Source organism: Loxodonta africana, chromosome 14, assembly GCF_030014295.1.
Source record: "Loxodonta africana isolate mLoxAfr1 chromosome 14, mLoxAfr1.hap2, whole genome shotgun sequence".
Lineage (NCBI taxonomy): Eukaryota > Metazoa > Chordata > Mammalia > Proboscidea > Elephantidae > Loxodonta > Loxodonta africana.
This window is the reverse complement of record NC_087355.1, coordinates 23705737-23731480: the sequence shown is the minus strand read 5'-3', so window position 1 is coordinate 23731480 and position 25744 is coordinate 23705737. Positions and strand designations below refer to the sequence as shown.

Here is a 25744-nt window from a genome sequence, read left to right as displayed (position 1 = left end):
CACATTCCTTGCCTTGTGGCCGTGGGTTCAAGCCAGTTCATTCTGTTTTGACCCCTTGCTGAGAATTTTCATTTCCACCCCAGATATACTGAATCAGAATCTACATTTAACAAGATCCCTGGGGTAATTCTTGTTTATATGAGGGGAACTTGTTGACATGGTAAGAATCACCTGGGAATCTTATTAAAATGAAGATTCTGATTCAGTATACCTAGGTCAGAAATGCAAAGTCTCAGCAAGGGGTTGAACCAGAACCAACCAGTTTGACACCCTGCTCGTGGCTTCCTCCTCCATCTTCAAGCCAGCAACATCGCAACCCTATGAGCCTTTCTACAGTCACACTCCCTCTGATTGACTCTTTTACTGATTACATTGGTCCCACTTACGGAATCTGGGGATACTGTTCTGTATTAAGGTCATCTGTGTAGCAACCTTAATTTTACCTGCCACCGTAATGCCTGTTTGTGACTAGGATGTGGATCTCTCTGGGAGGGTCACTATTCTGCCTACCACAGGGAGGTAGGACAGGGTTCTGATCCTTGGTTAACAGATGAGGACAATGGAATTCAGAGAGGTGACAGTGCTGTGAAGCAGTACGGGAACTTAAACCTGGATCTTTTGGTTCTGAGATCAATGGGGCTTCTCCCCTCAGTATTTCTTCGCTGCTAACCATCATCATTAGAGCCAAAATTGTGATTACAGATTCTGGTAGCTGAGTAGAAATATCAAGCCACTGTGAGGCCAGTGAATGAAACATGACCACTGAAGCTTTTTTTATATTCATGATCAAGTAGCTACTGTATTTTTCTGTTTCATTTAATCCACGCCGTGATGATATTTTAATCATAAAGACAAATTTAAAAAAACATATTATTGAGTTTGTAGCCTATTACTGACAGTTGTTTATATGCCTTGTCCTCCTACAAGGAGGACAACTTGATGCTTCCAAGTCACTGTTACTTGTCAAATTTTCGCTCTCTTCTCATCACCATATTATCTACAGACCAGTGATTCTACGCCTGCTTTCGTAACACTCCATTGTGTCAGGGCGTGTTATGAAATTCTGAAAGGAAATTTAATTTACTTTAATCTTCAAAGTAAGTATGTGCGGTGCCATGTGGAACTGTGGTAAAATCAAACAATGGTGGGCTGACAGAACGCCAGAAGTTGGCAAACAGCCCATTAATGAAGAATACACTACATTTGACCATAGCCACCAGGGAGGGGAAGGGAAAGGAAACAAACATTTATTAAGAGCCTTTGTCCTGGGCACCAGGCTACGTGCATCCACACAAAAGCAGAAGTGGAACTGAGGCAAAAATAATTTCTAAATTATTAACCATTCTTCTGTAAAGAAAATTAAATTTGTGAGGAATATTAAAAAGGAATGCTGGTTCAGAGACCTCAGGCGATCTGGCATCTGGTCTGATTAACTGAAGATTCTGGAGAGGGGAGGGAGCCCTCCCACTAGGATATGTCACCAACCAAGCACTATGTGGGGTGGCGTGGGATGGGAGACAAGGTCCAAGGCTACCAGCTTGTTTTTATTATTATTAGGCTTGAAACTGAACATGGATCCAAACCAGTTGCCATGAAGTCAGCTCGGACTCATGGCAACCCCATGTGTGTCACAGTAGAACTGTGGATCTGTAGGGCTTTCAATGGCTAGTTTTTCAGAAGCAGATCACCAGACCTTTCTTTCGAGGCACCTCTGGGTGGGCTCAAACTCCAACCTTTTGATTAGCAGCCAAGTTCGTTAACCACATGCACTACCCAGGGACTCCTGAACGTAGATGGTGGGTCTTATTAACAGAAAATATCTCCTGTGTTGGAGCCCTTGCTCAGTCACTCCCTGTTCATTTTCCCTGCATTTATCCTCTCCAAGTCCCAGTTTCCTGAGGAGTAAGATTGGTATAACACCTCTTTACAAAGTTTTTGTGAAGGTTAGCAATTTATCATATGAAAGTACTTTGCTAATGAACCAAAAAAAAAAAAAAACCCAAACCCATTGCCATCGAGTTGATTCCGACTCATAGTGACCCTATGGGACAGAGTAGAACTGCCTCATAGAGTTTCCAAGGAGCAATCCTGGTGGATCTGAACTGCCGACCTTTTGGTTAGCAGCCGTAGCTCTTAACCACTACACCACCAGCGTTTCCTTGCTAATGAAGCAGGCTATAAAAATATAAGGTGTGTCATACTATAACCGTTAATCTGTGCCTGCTGTCAGCACCCCCCTTCCTGTGGCTCCCACTCCCGCCTGCATCTTCCAACTCTCTTGCATGGCTTGAGGGGACTCAGATTATATGGACTAAAACTTTACCCTTTCTTCTTCTAAATCTGATTTCACGCTAAGGACTGTGATTACGGACATAAAGAAAAATAAAACAAAATTTTAAATATTTCTGGGAAATAGGCTGCATAAAATAGTGGAGCTTTTTTAATAATTTATTTTATTTTTGTGGCTGTGTTGAGAGTATAGAAAGCAGAACATACACCAATTCAACAGTTTCTACGGGTACAATTTAGTGACATTCATTACATTCTCCAAGTTGTACAAACATTCTCACCCTCTTTTCCTGAATTGTTCCTCCCCCATTAATATAAACTCATTGCCCCCTAAGTTTCCTATCTAATGTTTCTAGATGTTGTCGATTTGATCCCGTATAGACAGATCTTGAAAGAGCATAATGCTCAAAGCAGATTTTTTTTTTTTACTAGTTAAGCTAAACTATTGTCTGGTTTTAAGAAGACTTCAGGATATATTTTTGGTTTAAGGTTTAAAGATTATCTCAGGGCAATAGCTTCAGGGGCTTATCCAGCCTCCATGGCTCCAGAAAGTCTGAATTCCATGAGAGTATGAAATTCTGTTCTGCATATCCCCCTTTTGATTAGGATTCTTTTATAGAATGGTGGAAGTTTTTAATCTGCAATATTATAGAGGCAGGAAAGCATGACAAGGAGTCCCTGGGTGTTGCAAATGGTTAAGTGCTCAACCACTAGATGAAAAGTTGTGGGTTCCAACCCACCCAGAGGCACCTTAGAAGGCAGACCTGGTGATCTGCTTCTGGAAGGCCACAGCTTTGAAAACGCTATGGAGCACAGTTCTACTCTACATAAATGGGGTGGCCTTGAGTCAGAATCAACACAATGGCGACTAACAATAACAGAGTGTGGCAATGAAGAACATGGGTTGGAGACAGATTGCCCAGCTCTGGCCCATTCTAGATGTGTTCCTTGAACACATTTCTTAACCTTTCTGTGCCACAGTTTCCTCACCTGTAAAATGGGAAAATAATAGAATCTATTTCAGAGATTCGTTATGAGAATCAAATGAGTTAATACATGAAAAGTCCTTGGCGATGTGCCTGGCAATGTACAAGTGCATAATTATTAATTTCTATTACTATTATAGAACTTTTTCTAAGGATTTTATATGAGAAACTATAGTCATACACTTCCCCACTACTCCCTAACCTCATTTTTTTCTGAGCTATAGATTAAGCAGGAATCCCTTGTGGTGCAAATGGTGACGTGCTCAGCTACTAACTGAAAGATTATAGGTTCAAATTCACCCAGAGATGCCTTGGAAGAAAGTCCTGGTGACCTATTTCCCAAAGATCACAGGCATTGAAAACCCAATGGGACACAGTTCTACCCCGACACATGCGGGGTCGCCAGAAGTCGGGATGTGCTCAACGGCAACTGGGTATTTATTTATTTTATAGATTAAGTCCGTTATCCTTGAACTTTTGTGATAATATATGCAATATGAATTAGGAGAGTAAATAAATGTTTTGAGTTAAAGAAATGTATCCTGAAAATTTTATAGCTTGGATTGTATAGTGCTGTGTGGATTTAGCAGTGAATGTATTCGTCACTTAGTAAATAAACATGTAAGTGAGTTAGAAAAACAGAAATGGAAATAAAATACTGGAAACTAAATTCCTTTAGATGTTTGTATTTCTGATTATGAGGTCTAGGAGAAACAGAGAAGGCTTCTTACTTGTTCTTTTTGATTCTGTCTGCAGATTTTAGAAATCCAGAAGCTACAATCACACTTAGAAAACATGAAATGCTGTATTTGTAAAACAACCAAGGATGTTAGAGCCATAAGGAAGACCCACATAAGGAGGAATTGTAGGGTCTACTCTAGATGTGGATAATTTTCATACTAGAGAGTTTGGGCACCAAACCACGTGAGACAAGAACTTCACCTGCAATTCTTAGAAGCATGTGGCTAGCTGATATTAGGTCACTCTTATATTCCCTCGTAATATAAAAATGACTCCTCATTAAGGAAATCTAAACAAGAATTAAGGCCTGCCATCTTTTGGCGCTAAGGAGCTAGGTAGATTGAAAACGTTGAAGCATCTACTTTGCAGTTGGTATCCTCATGCCATTTTGCTCACATTGATGATGGCTTTGGTGTCCACAAGCCAACATCAGCTTGTACCTACCTTCTTGGGATGGTTCAGTTTCTGAAACAAAAGATGGGATCGATTGTTGAGCCATCTCAGTTGCAGGGCTCAGTATAGGAACAGAAGACCACAGGGAAGCAGGACATGTGCACATTGGTGGCATCCCATTACTTCATTCATTCACTTACTGATCCATTATCTGTTGCATATTTTTGTGTAAATGTGTGAGGGTTACAGTGATGGACAAGGCAAAACCCTGCCTTCCTCAAGTTGATGGCAGAGTGGAATCAAGAGGGTACCTCCGGGTGCTATAGTAACAGATGCTTCCCTAGACTGAGGGATGAAATAGGGAGGATACAGGCAAACAAAGTAAGAGAGAGCAGAGGTGGGAGCAAAGAATCCCTGGCTCCTTTCCTTTTCTCCTACCCAGAGCCTCAGACTTGGATAGAGTTGAGAAAGGAGTGGAAACAGGAGAGAACCACTTGTAACTTTCTTTCCCTGAGGTTGGCATGAGGAAAATGCTGTGCCTGGTGGGCACTGGGCAGTCTCATTGCTGGTTCTGCATGGTGGGTGAAGCTTCCAGACTGTGGTTTCCAGAAGGCTTGCAGAACACTTCACACTTCCCTCCTTTGCTTCTTCTGTTCTTCGCTGTCCCCATTTCCTGGTTGTCTTTTCTTTCTTCTTCCACCCCCTTTTATCTTCTCTCTTTTCTTCTTCATCTTGCTCTCTTCTATTTTTTACTTTATTCTTCTTGTTATCTTTCCTTTTTCTTCTCTTTATCTCACTTCCTTTCATTACTTTATATTCTTCTCTCTTTCTCTTCATGATCTCCATCACCTGACTTTTTTTCTTATTTTCCCTCTATTTCTTTTTGGTTTTTCTTCTGTTTCCTCTGCTTCCTTTTCCCACAAGTTTAATTGCTGTAGACAAATGTGCTTGTCAAAGGCCTGCAGTTCCCTTCTTCACCATCTGCATGCACACACATCTTTATCAAATTTGATTCTCTGGACACGGTAACTTAGCCTCCTTCCCCTCTTTGATGTCCTGCCACAGACCTCTGAACTCAGAAATGGAGGACTTTCTGTAGGTGTGTAACCAACTTTGGGAAATGTTGCTGTGAGTACTTTAGTCTCCAGGTGTTCAACGTAATTCTCCCTTTTCTAGTCCCTGCCTTCATAACTACCTCTGCATTCAACAAGGAGAGAACAAGACAAGCCGCTTCTCCACAGTGGTCTACAGACACACAGGATCCTGGGTAACTTTTTTTTTTTTTTTAAATAATTTTTATTGAGCTTTAAGTGAATGTTTATAAATCAAGTCAGTCTGTCACATATAAGCTTATATACACCTTACTCCACACTCCCACTTACTCTCCCCCTAATGAGTCAGCCCTTCCAGTCTCTCCTTTCATGACCATTTTGCCAGTTTCTAACCCTCTCTACCCTCCCATCTCCCCTCCAGACAGGAGATGCCAACACCTGATACAAGTAGCTCACTCTTCATCCGCATTTCTCTCCTACCCATTGTCCAGTCCCTTCCATGTCTGATGAGTTGTCTTCAGGAATGGTTCCTGTCCTGGGCCAACAGAAGGTTTGGGGACCATGACCGCCGGGATTCCTCTAGTCTCAGTCAGACCGTTAAGTCTGGTCTTTTTATGAGAATTTGGGGTCTGCATCTCACTGATCTCCTGCTCCCTCAGTAACTTGTTTTTTTGACTTATGTGTTTCTAATCATGTGGTCAGGTCAGTGCAAAAGGGTCAATTTGGTTTGACGATGTTTTCCTCTGTTACTTTTCATTGACTTTGGATAAGACATGACTCCTGATCACAGAGTTGTAAAAATAACTTGTCCCTTCCCTGTTTTTTGTGGGACTATAAAGATTTATCTGTCTATGAGGTCTGATCTCAAAGAAGAAAATTCACATGCTATTTAAAAATGAGAAGAAATCCATTTAGCAGTCATGTTAAGGATGTTCCTCTTACAGTCTTTGTGGGACCACCAACTTCAGCATCACCTCTGTTTGGTGAGTTTTCAAGTGAAGCACACATCAGCGCTGAGGATTTCTTACCAAAACCTAATGCCACAGGCTGGCAGGAACCTCCCCCGCTCACCTGCAGTCCAGTCCTCTGCTGTCAAATAAGCAACAACAGACTGATGCAGTTTAGATTCCCACACTGCCCCTCACTAACCATGACCTTGGATAAATTGTCCCTCTTCAGCTTTTCTTCTTAAAAAAATGGGGATATTAATACCTAACACATGGGGTTGTTGTGAGAATTCAATGAGAAAATATCATTGAAGAGGAGATTTCTGAAGTTGATTCAAGCTGCATCATAAAATTTCCTACCCCAGCACCTAAAAAACAAAAAACCCAAACCTATTGCAACTGAGTCAGTTCTGACTCACAGAGACCCTATAGGACAGAGTAGAACTGCCCCATAGGGTTTCCAAAGAGCAGCTGATGGATTCAAACTGCCTACCTTTTGGTTAGCAGCTGAACACTTAACCACTGTGTCACCAGGGCTCCGCCAGTACCTAAAAAAAAAAGGTACCTAATAAATAAGGAGCCCTGGTGGCACGGTGGTGAAGCGCTTGGCTGCTAACCTAAAGGTCGGTGGTTTGAACCCACCAACTGCTTCGTGGTAGAATGATGTGGCAGTCTGCTTCTGTAAAGATTACAGCCTTGGAAATCCTATGGGGCAGTTCTCCTCTGTCCTGTAGGGTCACTATGAGTTGGAATCAACTCTGTGGCAACAGTTTTTTTTTTTTTTTAACCTAATGAATGGCACCTACCATTGTTCCTGGGTGGTGTAAATGGTTTATGTGGTTGACTGCTAACCAAAAGGTTAGAGGTTCGAGTCCACCCAGAGGTGCCTCGAAATGAAGACCTGACTACTTCTGAAAAATCAGCCTTTGAAAACATTAAGGAGCCTGGTCCTACTCTGACACACATGGGTCACCATGAGTCAGAATCGACTCCGTGGCAACTGGTACTGGTACCATTGTTAAAGATGGTCTTTGAAAGCAGACTCTCCGAACACGTTCCATTTAACCTATTACAACTCATCATTCTTATGGGTAAACAATCCATTGTAGCTTAGTTAGAAACAAAAGTACAAGTCTCGTCAGGAACATTCCAGGATTTTTCTATGTTTTGTTTCCCCAGAGAATTGTAAAATTTGTTACTTTAAAGCAGAAAATGCTAAAACTTTCACCTATATCTGGATGTGCTCTTGAGGCCTTCAGAGTTTAGTCACACCCAGAATGTTAGAGTTTCTCACAGCTCAGTATAAGGTGACACTAAGTTTTGCCACACAAAAATGTCTCAGCTTCCCATTTCTGCTTTTATCTCTGATGCTTGACTTCAAGTCACAGCTCATTATCATTACCTATGTCATACATGGGAGCTGGGTGGGGAATGTGGGTAACGCCCTGGGAATATCTGTGGGGCAGAGCAGTACCAAGGACCTGCCTTCCTCCTGCGGCTCAGATTTAAGGGCTCTCAGACCATTGTTTGTTCAAATTATCTAGTTCTTTAAAATAGAAGCAAGAGCTATTTTTCCACTGAAACATGCTTTTATACACAATTTAGTGGTATGATTAGTCAGGATACAGGATATCCAAATTTCTTCAAATTCATCATGTTAACTAGACTATTTAATCATAGACTGAAGAAGAGAGAAAAGAATCATTTTAGTTGTCAATCATAATTCAGTGGATGAGACTTCACAAGGCAGTCCGTGAAAAGGCATTCCACTACCTTCTCTAGCCGGCCAAATAACCTTGGGGACAACAGGATTCCTAAGACTTTCTACTATATAAATAGACACATAGCTGTCATCAAGTCGATTTCAACTCACCGTGACCTTATGTACAACAGAACAAAATGTTGCTCAGTTTGGCATTATCCTCACAATTGCTAGCATGTTCAAGTCCATCATTTCAACTACTGTGCCAATCCATCTCACCAAGGGTCTGCTTTATCCTTGCTGGCTGTCTACTTCACCAAATATGATGTCCTCTTCCAGCGATTGATCTATCTTGATGACATGTCCAAAGTAAGCCAGCCAGAAAATGTTCTGTTGTGATCTATAAGGTTTTCATCAGTTAATTTTCAGAAGTAGATTGCCAGGCCTTTTTCCTAGTGTATCTTAGACTGGAAGCTCCACTGAAACCCATCTACCATGGGTGACCCTGCTGGTGTTTGGAATACTGGTGGCTTAGCTTCCAGTATCATAGCAACACACAAGCCACAACATTTGGATAAGTGATAGATGAGTGGTGGTTCTATAGTATAGGATCTCAAATGACAATGAGTTAAATTATTACTTACCTTTTCTCTAGATACTGTATGGAATTCAAGACAGAGTCACTGACTCATCACTGTGCAATGGAGAACCGACCTCTGACTCGATGGATGCAGTATCTCCGAGAGGGATACACGGTGTGTGTAGATTGTCAGCCTCCAGCTATGAACTCCGTGAGCCTGCGTTGTTCAGGAGATGGCCTGGACACTGATGGGTAAGGGACGGAAATTGATTGAAGAACTTTCTTGTGACTCATTCTTAGACATCTGTCCTCTCCAGGTCCAGAACAGCTGACCAGTATGTGACATATCAAGGCATGATTTGGGGAGTCAAAACAGTAAGTGAAGAGAATCTTTTGAGTAATTCCAGGCTCCAGGGCTCCCGTTCATACCAGGGGACTCAGATGCTCCATGCATCAGAGATGAATGGGTCAGTCTGGTTATTTCAGGTTATCCCTGCCTCCCAAATGATCACCCAAAACCTGATATTCCAAATTTCAGTTCTGAAGGCTACTTGAATCAGAATCTTGGGGGATAGTGGTTTGAAGTCTGTAGATTCCTGAAGCCCACTTCAGGCCAACTGAATCAGAATCTTTAGGGGTATGTTTTTTTAACAGTTTCTTAGGTCAGGGGACAGAAAACTTTTTCTGTAAAGGGCCAGATAGCAGATATTTTCAGCTTTGTGGACGAATGGTCTGTCACAGCTACTCACCTCTGCCATTATAGCATGAAAGCATCCAGATACTGTAAAAACAAATGAGCCTGGCTTTGTTCCTGTAAAACTTTATTTATGATGCTAAGATTGGAATTTCATATCATCTTCATGTACATGAAATATTCTTTTTAATTTTTTTCCAACCATTTAAAAATGCATAAAACATTTCCAGCTCTCAGTGTCTCCATATACAAGCAGAAGGTGAATCTGATTTGGCCCAGGGGCCATAGTTTGCAGACTCCTGCTCAGGTGATTCATACAGCAAAGTTTGAGACCCACTGCTCAATGGAGTAGTCATAAAACCATGACTGAGAATAGTGACAGGCTCTGCTCTGCACGGTCATAAACCTAGAAATCTGTAGATTTTCCAAAAGAATTGACCTGGAAAACATTTTACCTTCCTTCAAGTCTATCCGAGTCCTGTAACTGATTTATCAGTTAAATTGAATAACACTACTAATAGCTAAGTGTAGACTTCATGCTGGGAAGCTATTGGACAAAGACCAGTTTAGATCATACATGGATTAAGGTTTTAAATATGTCAGGTGGAACTGGTAAAAAGGCAGATTAAAAAGTCAAATATGAACCTTTCCAGTTAATCATTATTCCCACAGTATGTTTTAATATTTAATAACTTGAATTTCTGTTTACTAGTCACTTGTGCCTAAAGGCCTCTGTATTGAGTACACTGTATGAACAGTAAAATGGGTAAGGAACTCATATCAAACAGAAACTTAATATTTAGATTTAATATTTTTCTGAATACCTCATCCGTATTTTGATTTTAAATAAATTTATAATTTAATTTGTACCCATAAAGTACCTTAAATCCTGGCTGAGGTACCAGTGACCTTAAAAATAATATTTTTAATAATTTGGCTTTGCTCCTTCTACTTCTCAAGTTTTTTTTTTTTTCATTATGGAATCAAAGAGTTGGAAAGGATTACAAGAGATCATTTGGTTCAGACTCCTTTAATTTAAACATACATCAATAGTCAGCCGTTTTCCTTTTTGTAGCACATCATATACAGAGATCAACTTGGAGGAACAAATACTGTAACCCTAAACCTCATGTGACATCACACAGCAGAACTTGCTATATAGGAACATTTTTTGAAGTGTCAAGTGATGGACAAGTGTTTAGTAGCTATGTGCACATTTATGGGACAGAGGGAAAGCAACTGTCCTACTTTCATGGAGTCTATGGCCCAAGGGAAAGGAAGAGACATGAAAAGCTAAATAAAAGTCCTAAACAAGCACCTTAAGAGAAAAATGGAAGGGATCTCTTAAAGCAGCATTTGATTAATGGCAAAAATATATACATATATATGTATATATAGACAATGACTATTTTGAGAGTTAAGAGGATTACCATAGCTTTATGCTTTCATTCACATATGCTTTAGTATCTATCTATATTCTATATTCATACAGAATACCCTCAATTCTATCCTAGTCCCCTTATCCTTATCACCTATCCCTGGATGATGCAAATGGTTAACATGGTTGGCTGCTAACCCAAAGGTTGGAGGTTCAAGTCAACTCGGAAGAAAGGGCTGGCTATCTACTTTCAAAAAAGAACAGCCATTGAAAACCCCCTTGGAGCACAGCTCTACTCTGACACACATGTAATCACATGAATCATAGTTGACTTGACAGCAAATGGTTTTCAACAGAACCCAGATGAGCTTCTGTTCCTTGTAACCCAAGAAGGAAAACTCAGTGTGTGATCATTGTCTTCAAAAATAAAAAGTCGATTTATAATGCACTTGAAATTCAAATTTTCTTAGGTTTGCTTTTAGTATAGCTAACATTTTCAAAATATCGTTTCAGAAATCAAACTCTCCATTGGCAAGCCATTGGGAATCCTCGATGTCAAGGAACTTGGAAAAAAGTTCGGCGAGTAGATCAGTGTTCTTGTCCAGCTGTCCACAGCTTTATTTTTATATAGACTGTGAAGTACGTATTTTCAAATGTGTTTGTAAGCATGTTAAATATTATTAAGTCAAATTCAACGCTTCATAAACTGTCAAAAACCGGCCAAAGTCCCTGGACACATGCCATGGTTACCCTCTGATGTAGAGAAAGAAAATTTAGGGACCAGTTCTCAAGAAACACTATACCTTTATTTTCATTTTTACTAAGTTGGGGACCCACCCTAAAGACTTCTTTGGTCTTATATATTTGACCTTCCATTTTGAGGTCATCCAACAGGTAGCCTGTGGCACAGAATACATGACTGCTTGCCCTAATATTACCATAATGTGATCCATTTATTGTAAGTTGTCATTTAAGGGTATCCACCCTTTGAATCTTGCATTCTTTCTTTCTATTCTGTAATCTCGTAAAAGCTTCTCACTTAAAAAAATGTATACAGATATTTGTACACTCTCACACATATAATTTGCATATGTTAGTCCATAAGTTCTGAATTAAATAATATCGAGCAAACTGTCACAAATGATTTTTCCACAGGACAAGTTGTTTAAGATTTCAGTAAGCATTTTGTAATGAAAAACCAGCAGCTTTCCTAAAAATACTTTTTTTTTTTAAAGAAGCAATCTTCTCAGGTTGGTTGAAAAGGTCAATCGCTCTTGCTCAATAGGAGTTCTTTTAAATGTTATTCTCATAAAGAGAAATTTTGGACCTAATTAATGAAATGATTGCTTAATTGTGAAAATTCTATCATCATCATCTAAGATTATTTCTGAGGCTAGCAAGCCTGGAGTTGACTAAAAACAATCTTTCAGGGCCCAACGTCAGGTATGTTTTGTTCCACAGCATTGATTTTCTTGTGTTGGGTCCTGGTTCCTGAGAGCCGGGGATAGAAGACAGAGGCATCGATATAGAGGCATGAATTTTATTACAAATATTATGATCTGTCACACACAGAGACATATTAGTCCCCTTACTGTGTGGTTGGAAAGTTAATGAATCAAAGACATAAAATAATATTAACAAATTTTTACTAAATTGCATATTTCTTGGTACTTATCACGTAATGACAGAATGCCCACGGCGAGCTTAATAGGGATAGAAACATTCCCGACATTTAATGCTGTGAGTGTCAGTGTTTCTGACTATACATGGATTGAAATGTCAAAGTTGTTTTTGTAATTCCTCAGAAACTGACAACAAAAAATCTGAGTCTCATCAAGACTGAGAACTTTGTAATTCCAGCATTAACATTTTAAGGCTATTCTAACATTTACAAAGCGAGATTTTTAAAGACATTCCTGGGTAACTTTTAATTTTACTTAAGATTTGTATACCAGTAAATAAAATTTCTGTTTATACTTTAAAAATTGCTCTATTTTTTGACTAGAAAATAACCTAAATTTCCTGGACTTGTCAGAGACTGAACAAAATTTATCAAAACAAAACAAAAAGCTTCAGAATTGATACATAGAGGTACGGTGACTATCAGCAATAAAGCTATATTTATCATTCCAATATGTACTATATAACATTTAACATATTTGAGTTGTATAAAATCAGGTTTCCACCTTATGCATTTAATTTTTGGTTCATGGCCACTAATTAAATTTCATATTGCAGTTATACTTTTGTTACTTCTATTTTTGAGAATTTCATAGGCTAAAGTCCATTAAACAATGTTTTTTGAAAAACTCATTAATTCTAGCAAAGCCCAAGGATAGTTTAGAACTGAAATATGTAGTCCTAAGTGACTAACGAAGGACCAAAAGTTTTTATTTTAAAAGTTAAAGATCAAAGTATTTAAGACCTCCTAGGCATTCCTTTTTACTTAAAACATTCTTTTTTCCTTAAAGCTTTAGAATTAGGGTCCTTTCCACAGGCACTCTACCAATGATTTACCGACTCTAGAATTACCAGTTTTCAAAAATGCCTGTGGAAAGTAATTTGAACAAAGAAATAAATATATCCGCCCATGAAAGAAGGGGAAAAGAATTAGGGACAGTGATCTTTAAGAGTAGGGTAATAAAAGAGAAGGGGAAAAAGAGTAGAAAAGGAACAAGATGAAATATAATCCAAAGAGACTGTCATTCAAACAGCACAAGGGGATACTGTGTGGTTTAAAGTCAAGAAAGGTGTGTGTCAGGGTTGTATCCTTTCACCAGATAATCCCAGAAGCTGGACTACATGAAGAGCAGGGCATCAGGACTGGAGGGAGATTCATTAACAACCTATGCAGATGACACAACCTTGCTTGCTGAAAGTGAACAGGACTGGAACCACTTACTGATGAAGATCAAAGACCACAGCCTTCAGTATGGACTACATCTCAACATAAAGAAAACAAAAACCTGAAGAAAAGATTGAAATTGTCAAGGATTTCATTTTACTTGGATCCACAAACAACGCCCATGGAAGCAGCAGTCAAGAAATCAAACAACGCATTGCATTGGGCAAATCTATTGCAAAAGACCTCTTTAAAGTGTTAAAAAGAAAAATATCACTTTAAGGATTTAAGGTGCGCCTGACCCCAGCCAAGATGTTTTCAATCACCTCATATGCATGTGAAAGCTGGACAGTGAATAAGGAAGACCAAAGAAGAACTGATGCTTTTGAATTATGGTATTGGCGAAGAATATTGAATGTATCATGGACTTCCAGAAGAACACAGGAGCCCTGGTGGCGCAGTGCTTAAGAGCTACGGCTATTCACTAAAAGATTGGCAGTTCAAATCCACCAGCTGCTCCTTGGAAACCCTGTGGGGCATTTCCACTCTGTCCTATAGGGACGCTATGAGTCAGAACCAACTTGATGGCAACAGGCCAGAAGAACAAACAAATCTTTCTTGAAAGAAGTACAGCCAGAATGGCCCTTAGACGCAAGGATGGCAAGACTTTGTCTCACATACTTTGGATATGTTATCAGGAAGGAATAACCTCTAGAGAAGGACAACATGTTTGGCAAAGTAGAGGGTCAGCAAAAAAGGGAAAGACCCTCAAGGAAATGGATTGACACAGTGGCTCCAACAATGGGCTCAAGCATAAGAATAATTGTGAAGATGGTGCAGAACCGGGCAGTGTTTCGTTCTGTTGTACATAGGGTTGCTATGAGTTGGAATCGACTCGACTGCACCTAACAAAAATAACAACAATCTTTTCAGGGTCTTGGTCGGGACATTTTTATTCGAGAATGTTTTAGTTAAACACAGAAGCCCTTGGGTGCTGTAGTTAAGTGCTTGACTAGTAGTCAAAAGATTGGCATTTCAGACCCACCTAGAAGCACTACGAAAGACAGGCTTGTCCATCTGCTCCCCAAAGCTCACAGCCTTGAAAACCCTATGGAGCAGTTCCACTCAGCACACATGAGGTTGCCATGATGTGGAATTGACTCGATGGCAACTAACAGCAACAACATAGTTAAGCATGTTATCATTGTTGTTTCCTGACTTTAAACCACGAATTATCCCCTTGTTCTGTTCGAACGACTGCCTCTTGGTCTATATACAGGTTCCACATGAACACAATTAAGCGTTCTGGAATTCCCATTCTTTGCAGTGTTATCCATAATTTATTATGATCCACACAGTCAAATGCCTTTGCATAGTCAATAAAATACAGGTAAACATCTTTCTGATATTCTCTGCTTTCAGCCAAGATCCATCTGACATCAACAATGGTATCCTTCATTCTGTGTCCACTTCTGAATCCAGCTTGAATTTCTGGCAGTTTCCTGTTGATGTACTGTTGCAATCGTTTTTGAATTATCTTCAGCATAGTTTTACTTGTCTGTGATATTAATGATACTCTTCAATAATTTCTGTATTCTATTGGATCACCTTTCTTTGGAATGGGAACGAATATGGATCTTTTCTAGTCAGTTGGCGACGTAGCTGTCTTCCAAATTTCTTGACATAGATGAGTGAGCACCTCCCGTATTGCATCCTTCTGTTTAAACATCTTAACTAGTACTCTGTCAATTCCTGGGGCCTTGTTTTTCGCTAATGCCTTTGGTGCATCTTGGACTTCTTCCTTCAGTACCATCGGTTCTTGCTCATATGCTACTTCCTGAAATGGTTGAACATCAACTAATTCTTTGGTACAGTGACTCTGTATTCCTTCAATCTTTTTTTTGATGCTTCTTGCATCATTCAATTTTTTTTTTGCCCATAGAATCCTTCAAAATTGCAACTTGAAGCTTGAATTTTTTTCTTCAGTTCTTTCAGCTTGAGAAATGCCAAGTGTTTTCTTCCGTAACTCCAAGTCTTTGCACTTTTCATTATAATATTTTACTTTGTCTTCAGCCAATCTTTGAAATCTTCTGTACAGCTCTTTTACTTCATATTTTCTTCCTTTTGCTTTAGCTACTCTGTATTCAAGAGCAAGTTTCAGAATCTTCTCTGACATCCATTTTGGTCTTTTCTTTCCTGTCTTTTTAATGACTTTATGCTTTCTTCATGTATGATGTCCTTGATGTCATCACACAACGTATCTGGTCTTTGGTCATTAGTATTCAGTGCATCAAATCTATTCTTGAGTTGCTCTCCAAATTCAGGTGGGATATACTCAAGGTTGTACTTTGGCTCTCATGGACTTGATTGAATTTTCTTCAGCTTCAACTTGAACTTACATATGAGCAATTGATGGTCTGCTCTGCAGTCAGTCCCTGGCCTTGTTCTTTCTCCTGATAGTGAGCTTCTCTATTGTCTCTTTCCACAGATGCAGTCAATTTGATTCCTGTGTATTCCCTTTGGTGAGGTCCACATGCATAGTTGCTGTTTATGTTGTTGAACAAGGTATTTGTGGTTAATAAGTCGTTGGTCTTGCAAAATTCTATCATGTGCTCTCCGAAGTCGTTTTGTTTCTATCTCCTAGGCCATATTTTCCAACTACAGATCCTTCTTTGTTTCCACTTTCACATTCTAATCACCAATAGTTATCAATGCATCTTGATTGCGTATTTGATCAATTTCAGACTGCAGAATTTGGTAAAAATCTTCAATTTCTTCATCTTTGGCATTAGTGGTTGGTGCATAAATTTGAATAACAGTCGTATTAACTGATCTTCTTTGTAGGCATATGGCTATTGTTCTTATCATTGTCAGTGTTGTACTTCAGAATAAATTTTGAAGTGTTCTTTTTGATGATGAATGTGATGCCATTCCTCTTTAATCTGTTATTCCCAACATAGCAGACCATATTATTGTCTGATTCAAAATGGCCAATACTAGTCCATTTCAGCTCACTAATGCCTAGGATCTTTATGTGTTCCATTTCATTCTCGATAACTTCAAATTTTCCTTGGTTCATACTTCATACATTCCACATTCTGATTACTAATGGATGTTTGCAGCTGATTCTTCACATTTTGAGTCATGCCACATCAGCAGATGAAGGTCCCAAAAGCTTGACTCCATCCATGTCTTTAAGGTTGATTCTACTTTGAGGTGGCAGCTCTTCCCGTCATATTTTGAGTTCTTTCCAACCTGAGGGGCTCATCTTCCGGCACTATATCAGATGATGCTCCGTTGCTATCCGTAAGGTTTTCACTGGCCAATTTTTTCAGAAGTAGATCTCCAGGTCCTTCTTCCCAGTCTGTCTTACTCTGGAAGCTCTGCTGAAATCTGTCCACCATAGGTGACCCTGCTGGTATTTGAAATACTGATGGCATAACTTCCAGAATCACAGCAACACGTAAGCCACCACAGTACGACCAACTGACAGAGGACTGGTGGTAGTTAAGCATAAATAGCAATAGTTTAACACTATTCTGGCATCAAAATTTTACTTAGTCATCTTTTCTGTCATGCATGTATAAAAATGAGGCAAAATAAATATGGTTTCTGCCATGTTAGAATCAAAGGTCCATACAAATAACTCTGGAAGTTAAAGAATAAAGTCTTGGACGTTATGAGGTATATGCAATCCTATATGCAGGGAAGAAACATCATTCTCAGACTACCATCGATGATCTCATCTTTTCTCCTCTAAGCTGATCAATAAGAGATAGATATAACGGATTTAGGCTTTAGGATAGCTATTAAAAGGGGTGTTTCTTGATGAGCCAGACAAGGTAAGACATTCCATGCAAGGTAATCATATTAAAAGATAAGTGAGTCTTCTAGGTCAAGGTGGCAGATGGATACACATGTCTACCCTCTTTCATCCCAAAATTCCATTGAGATTACAGAATCCATAAAAAGTGATAAGTTCGTAGCATAGTTAAGAAAGTGGAGGGGTGCATTGCCCAGAGATTTTGAAGAATTGTTTCGAAGATTGAAAGCAAATGGGATTTTGATGCTAGAAAAATCAGAGTGGAGGGAGCCCTGCCCTTTCAAAGATGTAAAAAAGATGGTGAAATCAGAGGTGAGAGACATTCTTCCTGGGATGAGGCGGTCCCACTGAGCACCAGACAAGATGAATAAAAAAGACCCCACCTCTGAAGACAAATTTGTGAAATTTCAAAGCAAGGATAAAGAAAATAAATCTTGGAGAGAGAAAAACAGATTGCCTACAAAGAAACAAGAATTTCTAGAAGACAGTAGTCTTCTCATCAGCGTGAGTGAATGTCTGAGGTCTGATACAATAATGCCTCCACTTCTAAGAGATGTAATTTTTAAACTAGCATTCTATACCAGCCGAGTGACTAATCAAGTGTGAAGGCAAGAAACAGAAATGCAAAGATTCAGAAACTTAATTAAACAAAAAAACCAGTTGCCACTGAGTTGATTCCAACTCATGGCGACCCCATGTGTGTCAAAGTAGAAGAGTGCTTCAAAGGATTTTCAAGGCTGTGATCTTTTGGAAGTAGATCACCAGGCATTTCTTCTGAGGCACCTCTGGGTGAGTTCAAACTGCCAATTTAGTTAGTAGCAGAGTGCTTAACCATTTGTGGCACCCAGGGACTCCTAGAAGTCTTATTAAAACCCTTTGTCATCAAGTCAATTCTGACTCATTGTGACTTTATATGACAGAGTAGAGCTGCCCCATAGGGTTTCCAAGGCTGTAATCTTTATGCAAGCAGATTGCCCCATCTTTCTCCCTTGGAGCCACTTGTGGGTTGGAAACACCAACCTTTTGGGTCGCAGCTGAGTGCTTTAACCACTGCGCCACCAGGACTCCTTAGGATTCTTAATAGAGGATTCTAAATAGGACATTTCTTTCAATTAAATATGACAGGCTGAACACACATAGTTACATCCTTTGTCCCCCAATTCCCAGCAAAATGACAGACAGTTAAGGAATTTGAAAAGGCAAATATACATAACCATAAGGAGATGGAGAGAGAAAAAGGTGCAGAGAGTGAAGGTCCCGAAACCTCAGGGGCAGAAAAGCCGACGGCCGAGAGGTAAGTGTCTTAGGAGAGAAAACCAAATGCGCAGAGGTGAAGCTATGTCGTTGGTTAAAGCAGAAGCTGTGATCTAACGTCTCTCTACACTGGGAAGTAGGGGAGGAGAAGCACAGCCATGGGGAGAATGTGTATGTTCTGGGTGCAGGACACATCGACGATATAATCCCTACCTAAGACTGAAAAGTAACAAACAGTTGCCTTTAGGGAGTGATGAAAGGCGGTGAAGGGGAATGACATTTCCGTTTTAAGCCATGTAGAAAAATTTTACTTTTAAAATTTTCATTCCATATGAATGAAAATAAAAACTTTAGGAAGCCAATCCCAAACCAAATACCAACAACATTCTTTAAAGAGATGGAAAAACTAATCACTGACTTTATATGAAAAGGGACGAGGCCACGGATAAGTACAGCACTACTGAGGAAGAAGAATACTACCTGACCTCAGAACCTACTGTACAACTATGACAGTCCAAACAGCCTGGTACTGGTACAATGACAGATACATTGACCAATGGAACAGAATTGAGAACCCAGGTGTAAATCCATCCACCTACGGTCACCTGATCTTTGACAAGGGCCCAAAGTCCATTAAATGGGGAAAAGTCAGTCTTTTTAATAAATAGTGCTGGGAAAACTAGATGTCCATCAGCAAAAAAATGAAACAGGACTCATACCTCATATCATGCACAAAAACTAATTCAAAAATGGATCAAAGACCTAAATATAAAATCAAAACTTATACAGATCAGGGAAGAAAAAATAGGATCAACGCTACAGGTCCTAATATATGGCATTAACAGGATACAAAACATAACAACATACAAACTCCAGAAGATAAGCTAGATAACTGGAATCTTCTAAAAATTCAACACTGATCATCATCAAAAGACTTCACCAAGAGTAAAAAAAGAACCTACAGACTGGGAAAAAAATTTTGGCCATGACAAATCTGACAAAGGTCTAATCTCTAAAATCTACAGGAAAATCCAACACCTCTAAAACAAAAAGACAATTCAATTAAAAAATAAGCAAAGGAAATGAACAGATACTTCACCAAAGAAGACATTCAGGAGGCTAACAGACACATGAAGAAACACTCGAGATCACTAGCCATTAGAAAAATGCAAGTCAAAACCATAATGAGATACCATCTCACCCCCCACATTACTGGCACAAATCAAAAAAACGGAAAATAACAAATGTTGGAGAGGCTGCTGGGAGACTGGAACTCTTATGCACTGCTGGTGGGAATGCAAAATGGTACAACCATTTTGGAAAATGATATGGCGCTTCTTTAAAAAGCTAGAAATAGAAATACCATCCCTAGGAATTTTTTATCCCTAGGAATATAGCCTAGAGAAATAAAGAGTCATCACACGAGTGGACACATGCACACCCATGTTCATTGCAGCACTGTTCACAATAGCAAAAAGATGGAACCAACCTAGATGCCCATCAACAGATTAATGGGTAAACTATGGTACATACACACAATGGAGTATTACACAATGATGAAGACCAGTGATGAATCTGCGAAGCGTCTCACAACACGGGTGAATCTTGAGGGCATTGAGTGTAATAAGTCGTCAATTACAAAAGGACAAATATTGTATGAGACCACTGCAGTAAAAACTCATGAAAAGGTTTACACACAAAAAGAAGCAATCTTTGATGGTTACAAGTGAGGGGAGGGGTAGGGATGGAAAAACACTAAACAGACAACAGATAAGTGGTAACTTAGGTGAAAGGTTAAGACAGTACACAATACTGGGGACGCCCGGACAACTTGTCCAAGGCAGGGTCATGGAAGCTCCATAGACACATCCAAACTCCCTGAGAGACCGAATTACTGGGCTGAGGGCTGTGGGGGCCATGGTTGTAGGGAACATCTAGCTCAGTTAACATAATATAGTTTATAATGAAAATGTTCTATATTCTAGTTTGGTAAGTAGCATCTGGGGTCTTGCTTGTGAGCAGGCATCTAAGATACTCCAGTGGTCTCACCCCTTCAGGAGCAAGGGAGAATGGAGAAAACTAAAGACATGAGGGAAAGATTAGTCCAAGGGACTAATGGACCACAACTACCACAGCTTCCACCAGACTGAGTCCAGTACAACTAGATGGTGCCCAGCTACCACCAGTGACTGCCCTGACAGGGATCACAACAGAGGGTCCTGGACAGAGCTGGAGAAAAATATAGAACAAAATTTTAACTCAAAAAAAAAAAACCAGACTTACTAGCCTGGCAGAGACTAGAGAAACCCCGAGAGTATGGCCCCCGGACACCGTTTTAGCTCCATCATGAAGTCACTCCTGAAGTTCACCTTTCAGCCAAAGATTAGACAGGCCCATAAAAAAGAGACTAAAAGGGCTCACCAGCCCAGGGGCAAGGACTGGAAGGCAAGAGGAGACAAGAAAGCTGGTAATAGGGAACTCAAGGTAGAGAAGGGAATATTGACATGTTGTGGGGTTGGTAACCAATGTCACAAAACAATATGTGTACTAATTGTTTAATGAGAAGCTAGTTTGTTCTGTAAACCTTCATCTAAAATACAAAAAAAAAAAAAACCTTCAGGAAGAAACTGAAAATGAAAATATGATCAAATTATGAATCAAGCTAAAAGGTGGCACGATTTTGAGTCGCTGTGGATTCCCTTGTTTATGTGGGAACCATTTAAATCACTTATTCCTGTTGTCTTTTCCCCAGGCCTTTTGGGTTGTTTGCTGCTTCTCCTCCACCATCCCTCGCCCCAGATGGCTGCAGCCAGTATATATCTTTAAGTGCTTTTGACAAATGCTTCCCATGTGGCCACTCCAGCCCATTTCAGGGAGCAGAACAAAGGCCAAGTCTATGTGTCAATCCAACGGGAAACTCCCAGACAGGTCCAAACATACAATTCTTTGAAAGCAAATTCCATATTGCCCACTCTAGCACCAACAGTAAACCATACCAGTAAAGTGGGATGCCATGCTCAAGACCATCACCAAGCTGGGGAGTGGGGGATGGCAGTCAGGTAAGCAAAAATGTCAGAACAGCCTCTTACTGAAACTCAACACCCTCTTTTATTAAACATTCTCCTGGTTGTTTTAAGCTTATTAGAGTCCAGAGTTCTGGAAAAAAAAAAAAAAGATTCTGACCACTTTTTGACAGCTTAACGGTTACCTCAGTGGAAGGACAGATCCTCGAAGCTCCCTACTCCACCATTTCTGGTGATGTCACTCTGTATGCCACTTTTGTCATTCTGAAATGACAAAAGTTTAGAAATGGAGGACAGATTAGTAGCTGCCACGGGTTAGGATGTGGCACAGGAGAGAGATGTGTGGTTATAAAAGGGCAACACAAGGGACCCTTGGTGGTGTTGGAACCACTCAATATCTTGACTTGTGGTGGTGAATATATGAGCCTCTGCAGGTGATAAAATCGTTTAGAACTTACTACATACACACACGTAACACTAGGGAAATCTGAGTAATATTGATGGGTTATCAATATCTTGGTGGTGGTATTTTTGTTCTGCAAAATGTTACCACTGGGGAAAATGGACAAAGTGTAAAAGGGATATAGCTGTATTATTTCTTACAACTGGATGTGAATCTGAAATTATCTCAATTAAAATTTCAATTAAAAAAAGTAATTCAAGACAGTGCCTAGCTACCATTACTGAATGTTTTGATCAAAGATGCTATAGACGAATACTGATCAAAAGGGGGAAAATGCAGAACTTCAAATTCTCATGGGATCTAGTTTTTCTAGAACCATCAAAGCTGGGTGAGCTCTCAAAACTATTGCCAAGATAATCTTCAAACCTTAATCCAAAAATATCTCCTGAAGTCTTCTTTAAATCAAACAATAGTTTATCTTAATTACTAATGTCTGCCTTGAGCACTGTGCTCCTTTAAGAACTATATGGGATCCAACTGACAACAGCAATTTGAAAGATCAGCTAGGAAGCTTAGGGGGCAGAGAGTTTATGTGAATGGGGGAGGAGCAATTCAGAAAAGGAGGGTGAGAATGGTTGTACAACTTGAAGAATGTAATCGATGTTGCTGAATTGTACATGCAGAAACTGTTGAATTCTTTATGCTGTATTGTGTGTATTTTCAAAATAAAAAAAAATTAAAAAAAAAGTAATTCAGAAGAGTCAGACTATGAAGATGAGAAAATTGTAGGTATACATTATACCACTTATTTTGCTCTTAATTTTCTTTTTATGTATCCACAAGTTGTATAATAAAAATCCAGGTACAAACAAAGCTAAAATAGCTTTTAGTAAGTAAAATGCTAAATAAGAAACCACCACGCTTTAACTGATAGTGATTTTTCATTTTTAGTAATACATAAAATGACAAAGCATCTTACAATTAATGACAATGTAGACTTGATGACTTCTGGTACATGTCTGGAATGAAAGGCAGGTGACTTAGAAGTTCACCTTGACTCATGATGCCAGCTTTGGCTCTAATCATCCAAATGCCTGTGATAAACAGTGACGGTAGCTAGTGGTGTAACAGAACAGTGAGCCAGGGAGCATATAATTATCCACATTTCTGTTTAGTATACATGTAATACCATACAAATTTAGAGACAATGGGCAATACATAAAACTTTAATAGAAAATGAAAGTTTATAAAATATTACCTTTCTTTTTTTATATAACTACTTCAAGACTAAAGTACAGATATTTACTCACTTGTTAAAATAAAGCACATGTCACTAGAAACGCTGGATAATTCTGACTGAATCCTCTAAAGAATAAAATGTTGGTGAAAACTCAATATTGCCTACTAAGTTATGTATGACCTTGTTTATTCAGTATTTATCTGCATTTGACTGCTAATCAAAAGGTCAGCAGTTGAAATCCACTGGCCACTCCTTGGAAACCCTATAGGGCACTTCTACTCTATCCTACAGGGTCGCTATGAGTTGGAATCGACTCGACAGCAACAGGTTTAACAGGCACAGGTGTGCTAAATTATAATTGCCCTCTCACTGTCTCCCTAGCTGCCAGTGGACATACCTGCTAATGGACATAAAGTATGTGGCTTAGGGGGAGATGATTGTCCTCTGAAGAAAGAAGGAAGGGCTGTTCTCTGGCACCAGTAAATTTAGACTAGCCTGAATGGGGCAATAAATGATGTCCATTGCCTACGGATGGCCTTCTACTTTTATTACCCACCCTTTATCGTTTTTTGCCCCCTCTTACTGCCCCTTACCCTACCTATTCTCTACACATGCTGTTTGGCATGTAGACATGGCTGTCCGATTAATGTTTAATACTGGGACAGAACACAGGCGTTCTCCCCAGACATGAACTGGGGCATGTTTGGATGCGATCTAACACTGTCGACAGGAGCCTAACTTCGGGGAACCTAGGCTGCTAATGATGTGTGCTGTTTTACTCATCCCTGTCCTGTTCAGTCTGTAATAAACGCCTGTTGATCACGCCACTAGAAGTGTCTGGTCTGTGCTCGGCTCCAAATGGTCCTTCACTAAGAACTTGTGAATACAGTTGGTATTGCATTATCATAGATGTTAAAGTGATAATGGTTAATGCCAATTTAAGCATTTATAGACTAATTCATATAAGCCCAATATTAGTATATTCAATGAAAATATCAGAGAACCTGGTTTATGGCATCAGGTTATAAAGCAGCTTTATTCAAAACCTTTTTTGTTAAACTTTAAACACTGGAACAAAAGTCAAATGTACTAAATACGACGTGAAGCTCGTGTTGCCAATAGTACAAATTTTGTCCTATGGGTATTATTATTTTCAAATTTTTCTATTTATATGAAAACTTGGTATAACTAATATATTACTTTGTACATTTATCATTCTATAAAACAAAAGCCTTGATAATTAAGTAGCATATTAAGGCCATAAATCAAGTCATGACCTCTATGTCAAAGGCTTATTATTCAGTGATTGGGAAAGTTCATTTTTATGTGTGTTATGGGGTTGAGGTCAGTATACAGAAAGAGAATACGTTAATAGAAATTTTTTTTTTTGAATCAGGTTTTCATTTTTTTTTTTTTTAATTGGAGTAGGATTTGGGAGTGGACACTGAATGAACCAGGGTTCAAAAATTTTACATTTTATCAAAGTAAAAAGTCCTAAGAATATAATGATGGCATATAATTTATAGCACAATCCTTAAATGAATTAAATGACTGTTTCACAGAAAAATACTATAATGCTTTAAATAAAAAATTTAAGATACAACAGTGACCAGTAAAGTCACAACAAATGCAGCGATCAAAATATTTAACTGTCCTCCTTTTATCACACTTTTCAAACATACTCAGTCTTCACTGTCCGAGCAAATCAGTTTTAGTTTCTTCATGGTCCTCCATCTGTCTTTTAACATGACGCTTGTTCGGTTGTTGAACTTATAATGTAATAGTATTTTAGTCCAGTTTCCCTCTCCATATTTCCTTACGCCACATCTCAGATTCTTGTCTTCTTCCCAAAGCCATGCCTTTTGATAAAAAGCAGAATTATTATTCACAGAAACAATTCTTTAAAAAGAGTACACCAAGTATAAATATAACTATTTTTAAGTATTTTCAATTCATTAAAATACTGTTAAAATGATACAGTTTCTTAAGGATGAATAAATTCCTGTATACATTTCTTAGATATATTTACCATGATAATATTTTTAAAGGTTCTTACTATGATTGGCCATTTTACATGTAAACATACTATGGCTCCGCTGCCTAAGAGCAGACAGTGAGAAAGTGACAGAGCTAAGCACCAGCCCAATTTCTCTGACTTCAAGCCCATACTGTCTCTTAAGGTGCTTTTCTACACTCATAATAGATTGGTATTTATTATTCAGTAATTCCTTAACTTCTTGTATATAATTGGACATATTGTTAAGATGGCTAGCTGGTTTTAGGTTCAGTGTTTATCAAAACTAACACTCCACAAGGGATCTGAACCTATGATGTCTTTAACACAGTATTCTATTCAAGTGAATCAGAAAATCTCAGAAAAATGGATGACACCACAGG

General features: G+C 39.1%; 2 protein-coding genes across 5 annotated transcripts in view; one reads left to right on the top strand and one right to left on the bottom strand.

The window, feature by feature from the left end:
• Positions 1-12744, top strand: part of SBSPON (somatomedin B and thrombospondin type 1 domain containing) — a 39867-nt gene extending 27123 nt beyond the window's left edge. Inside the window, exons 3-5 of the mRNA XM_010588347.3 lie at positions 5586-5676; positions 8766-8942; positions 11276-12744. Coding sequence (XP_010586649.1) covers positions 5586-5676; positions 8766-8942; positions 11276-11393 — 386 coding nt within the window. The 3' untranslated portion in view covers positions 11394-12744. The remainder of the gene's footprint in view (positions 1-5585; positions 5677-8765; positions 8943-11275) is intronic.
• A 247-nt stretch (positions 12745-12991) lies between these two features.
• TERF1 (telomeric repeat binding factor 1) overlaps positions 12992-25744 on the bottom strand; it is a 58731-nt gene continuing 45978 nt past the window's right edge. For all 4 annotated transcript variants that reach the window (XM_064267823.1, XM_023545793.2, XM_010588533.3 and 1 more), the window contains one exon: positions 12992-25206. In XM_064267823.1, the coding sequence (XP_064123893.1) occupies positions 25030-25206 (177 nt within the window). In that variant the 3' untranslated portion in view covers positions 12992-25029. The remainder of the gene's footprint in view (positions 25207-25744) is intronic.